This window comes from Mobula birostris, chromosome 5 (assembly GCF_030028105.1).
Source record: "Mobula birostris isolate sMobBir1 chromosome 5, sMobBir1.hap1, whole genome shotgun sequence".
NCBI lineage: Eukaryota > Metazoa > Chordata > Chondrichthyes > Myliobatiformes > Myliobatidae > Mobula > Mobula birostris.
In genome coordinates this window covers 95,556,069-95,561,162 of record NC_092374.1, presented here as the reverse complement: position 1 = coordinate 95,561,162, position 5,094 = coordinate 95,556,069, and the positions used below count along the sequence as shown (strand labels likewise).

General features: G+C 45.4%; 1 protein-coding gene across 1 annotated transcript in view; it reads right to left on the bottom strand.

The window, feature by feature from the left end:
• Positions 1–473: 473 nt before the first annotated feature.
• Positions 474–5,094, bottom strand: part of acap1 (ArfGAP with coiled-coil, ankyrin repeat and PH domains 1) — a 135,289-nt gene continuing 130,668 nt past the window's right edge. The window contains exons 21-22 of the mRNA XM_072258455.1: positions 5,083–5,094; positions 474–1,130 (exon numbers count right to left, since the gene is read on the bottom strand). The exon at positions 5,083–5,094 is cut by the window's right edge and continues 50 nt beyond it. Of these exons, the coding sequence (XP_072114556.1) occupies positions 1,024–1,130; positions 5,083–5,094 (119 nt within the window). The 3' untranslated portion in view covers positions 474–1,023. The remainder of the gene's footprint in view (positions 1,131–5,082) is intronic.

The following is a 5,094-nucleotide window of genomic DNA, read 5'->3' as shown; positions in this document are numbered from 1 at the left end:
GTGATAGAGGAATAGGGGAATAGGGGAAAGCACAATGGGTAGTAGAAGGAGGCGGAACCATGAGGGAGGTAGTAGGCAGCTGAGGGAGGGAGCAGAGTGAAATTGGGATGGAGGAAGGGAGAGGGAGGGAATTACCCTCCTTGGCCAGTAGGATTAAAGAGAATCCCATGGCATCTGATACATATTTTGGTAGAGCAAATGGTTCAAGAGTAAGAGAATACTAGGGAGTGGGTAGGACCACTCAAGGATGAAGGAGGGAAAACGTGCTTGGAAAACTGACAGGAAGCTACTGACACAATGAAGGAGCCCTGAACCTTGCCAGAGATGGAGGAGCTTCATCACCGCACTAAACAGCAGTGGCGTACCGGGCAGTAATAAGTATGTGATAAAGCTTTCTATCCTGACTCATTGTTTAGGTAACCACAAAACATTTCAACTGAAACAAACATGGAAACCAGTGTTATATATTAAAAAGAGATTTATTTATTTTCAAACTCTCAAGCCAAGCTCTATTTTAATATAAATATATTACAGACTAATGTAATAAAAAGATTTCTTTTAAAATTATAAATCAACTATATAACAATGTCTCAGAATTAAGATACTTCTTCTCAATCTAGATCTGTATTCCTGAGGCTAACAGATCCTGCTTTGAGTGTGAGAACATTGGGGAACCAGCGGGAAGGGCAGAGGGGCTCAGAGTGAAAAAGAACGCGTCTTAATTCTGATTCAGAGTCTATTTGCATCTGCAGATTGTGATGTCTGGAAAGTAGTAGGAGCGGGGTTGGGTTTTCCCTCTGGGGATGAGAAGTTCCCTGGTCCAGAGGCTTGGGGTCCAGAGGCAGGGTAGATAAGTGCTCCCTGATTGTTGGGAAAGGAATTGGGTTTCCCTTTGGGACATCAAACCACTTAATACTCTGTGCCCCCTCTGTCTTGCTTTTCACTCTACTGAGCTGAAGGATTGAGCTTAGGAGAAGGAGTTATTTTACAGCCATTCTCAGCGGTGGCCAGCACACAGCAACTCTAAAGTGTTGAGGTTCTCAGCTCATGGCTCTTGCGTTTTAACTTCTCTGGGTTGTTGGAGGCCATTTGTGAGAAATCCCGGAAAATATCGTTGTACGTTTCGTCTCCTGAAGGGAAGGACAAACAGAGACAGAACACAGGGTCAGAAAGGATAGATATGCATAGGAACCAACACAGAGCATAGAGTGTTTGCTGTTTACCATTACTCCATACATGTTAATATTTTTGGTTAACCAACATCTAATAATCTGGGTTAAGTTTTAACAACTGAGCCAGCATTAATTGCCTTTTGTGGAGGAGTATTCCAATGATTTTAATTCCACTCCCCATTCCCTTTCTGACACGTTGGACCATGGCCTCCACTACTACCGTGATGAGACCACTCTACGGCCGGAGGAGCAACACCTCATATTCTGTCCGGGCAGCCTTACGGCATGCACATTGATTTCTCCACTTACAGCAATTCCTCTCCTGTTCCTCTTCTCTCTTTTTCCATTCCCCATTCCGGTACCCCTCTTGCCCTCTTTTTCTTCTCAAGTGCCCAGTGCCCCTCCTCCTCCCCTTTCTCCCACAGTCCACTCTTCTCTCCTGTCAGATTCCTTCTTCAGCCCTTTACCCCTCCCCCATCCACTTACCTTCCCCCCGTCACCTGGTCTCACCTATCACTTGCCAGCTTGATTTCCACTCCTGCCCCTCCACCTTCGTAATCTGGTTTCTGCCCCCTTTCTTTCCAGTCTTGATTAAATGTCTCGACCTGAAACATCAACTGTTTATTCCTCATAGATGCAGCCTGATTTGCTGAATTCCTCTAACAGTGGGTCCCAACCTTTTTTGTGCCATGGACGCCTACCATTAGCCGAGGCGTCCATGGACCACCGATTGGGAACCCCTGACACGTTCTAAACCTCTGTGTTTGTGCAAATATGTTATCAGATTTCACTAACCAAAAGTATAGCTGTACTGTTTCAACCCTGCTCCCTGATTCTGGACTCCCCAACCAATTGAAATAGTTTCACTGAATTTCCCTATCACACCTATCAGGTCACCTCTCATCCTCGGTCGCTCCAAGGAGCAAAGGCCGAGTTCACTCAACCTATTATCATAAGGGCTGCTCCCCAATCCAGGCAACATCCTTGTAAATCTCCTCTGCACCCTTTCTATGGTTTCCACATCCTTCCTGTAGTAAGGCAACCAGAACTGAGCATGGTACTCCAAGTGGGGTTTGACCGGTGTCCTATATAGCTGCAATATTACCTCTCAGCTCCTGAACTCAATCCCATGATTGATGAAGGCCAATACACCATATGCCTTTTTAACTACAGAGTCAACCTGCGTAGCAGCTTTGAGTGTTCTATGGACTTGGACCTCAAGATCCCTTTCATCCTTCACACTGCCAAGAGTCTTGCCATTAATACTATTCCATCATATTTGACCTACCAAAATGAACCCCCTCACACTTATCTGGGTTGAACGCCATCTGCCACTTCTCAGACCATTTTTGCATCCTATCAATGTCCGGCTGTGTCTCTGACAGCCCTCCACACTATCCACAATACCTCCAACCTTTGTGTCATCAGCAAATTTACAAACCCATCCCTCCACTTCTTCATCCAGGTCATTTTATAAAAATCATGAAGAGTAGGTGTCCCAGAATGAGATCCCTGAGGTATACCACTGTTCACTGACCTCCATGAAGAATATGACCCATATACAACCACTCTTTGCCTTCTGTGGGCAAGCCAATTCTGGATCCACAAAGCAATGTCCCCTTGGATTCCATGCCCCCTTACTTTTTCAATAAGCCTTGCATGGGGTACCTCATCAAATGCCTTGCTGAAATCCATATACACTACATCTACTGCTCTACTTTCATCGACGTGTTTAGTCACATCCTCAAAAAATTCATTCAGGCTTGTAAGGCACGACCTGCCTTTCACAAAGCCATGCTGAATATTCCTTATCATATTATGCCTCACCAAACGTTCATAAATCCTGCCTGTCAGGATCTTTTCCATCAACTTACTAACCATTGAAGTAAGACTCACTGGTCCATAATTTCCTGGGCTATCTCCACTCCCTTTCTTGAATAATGGAACAACATCCGCAACCCTCCAATACTCTGGAACCTCTCCCGCCCCCATTGATGATGCAAAGATTATCGCCAGAGGCTCAGCAATCTCCTCCCATATCTCCCACAGTAGCCTGGGGTACATCCTGATGACTTATCCATTAAGTACCTTTGCTATCTCCTCTGGTTCCATACACACATTTCCACTTTCACACCTTGATTGATCCTATTCTCTCACGTCTTATCCTCTTGCTCATCACATACTTGTAGAATGCCTTGGGGTTTTCCTTAATCCTGCCTGCCAAGGCCTTCTTATGGCCCCTTCTGGCTCTCCTAAATTCATTCTTAAACTCCTTCCTGCTGCCATATAATCTTCTAGATCTCTATCATTACTTAGTTTTTTGAACCTTTTGTAAGCTTTTCTTTTCTTCTTGACTAGATTTTCAACAGCCTTTGTACACCACAGTTCCTGTACCAACCTTTCCCTGTCTCATTGGAACGTACTTATGCAGAAATCCCCTGAACATTTGTCACATTTCTGCTGTACATTTTCCTGAGAACATCTGATCCCAATTTATGCTTCTAAGTTCTGACCTGATAGCCTCATATTTCCCCTTCCTCCAATTAAACACTTTTCTAACTTGTCTATTCCTTTGGCTGTCCAATGTTATAGTAAAGGAGATAGAATTGTGATCACTATCTCCAAAATGCTCTCCCACTGAGAGACCTGACACCTGACCAGGGTCATTTCCCAATACCAGATCAAGTACAGCCTCTCCTCTTGTGGCTTACTACATATTGTGTTAAGAAACCTTCCTGAACACACCTAACAAACTTCACCCCATCTAAACCCCTTGCTCTGGGGAGATGCTCTCCCTATTTGCTCCTTGATATCCCTGTTACTATTGGGTGGTCTATAAAAACAGCCAGTAGAGTTATGACACCTTCCTGTTCCTAACTTCCATCCACAGAGACTCCATAGACAATCCCTCCATGACTTCCTCCTTTTCTGCAGCCGTGACACTATCTCTGATTAACAGTGCCACGCCCCACCTCTTTTGCCTCCTTCCCTGTCCTTTCTGAAACATCTAAAGCCTGGCACTCTAAGTAGCCATTCCTGCCCCTGAGCCATCCAAGTCTCTGTAATGGCCACATCATAGCTCCAAGTACTGATCCACGCTCTGAGTTCATCCGCTTTGTTCATAATGCTCCTTGCAATAAAATAGACACATCTCAAACCATTGGTCTGAGCGTGTCCCTTTCCTATCATCGGCCTACCTTCCCTCTCACACTGTCCACAAGCTTTCTCTGTTTGTGAGCCGACTGCCCCTTCCTCCATCTCTTCAGTTTGGTTCCCACCCCCCAGCAATCCTAGTTTCAACTCTATGATGAGAATTGTTTGAGAGCAAGCTACAGAAGGAGCTGGTCAAAGAAAAGATCCACAGCAATGGACACCAGTTGGAAAGTTCAGGCTGAAGTCACTAATTTAGACGCCTAGAGTTAGAATCCCACCACAGCAGTTTGGGGAATTTGAATTCACAGTTAATTGTAATCAATTTGTAATTACATGTCTGAACGTGGAACTTCTGAGTTGTTCCAACTGTGCTCCAAAATGTTCTAGCTGGTTTTGCACTGCAGCTGTTATCTTCGCATTGAACTAAAGCATCTGCTGACCTGCCCTGTCCTCAGTCACATTGCCCACTGTCCCACTGCAGATTAGGCTTCACAACAGATACACGGATACAGACATGACTGTCCTCAACCACATCGCCCACCACCCTCCCCACTGTCCCACTGTAGATTAGGCATCGGAACAGATACACGGATACCGACCTGCCCTGTCCTCAACCACATCGCCCACCACCCTCCCCGCTGTCCCACTGTAGATTAGGCATCGGAACAGATACACGGATACAGACATGCCCTGTCCTCAATCACATCGCCCACCACCCCACCGTAGATTACATCGGAATAGATACATGGATACTGACCTGACTGTCCAA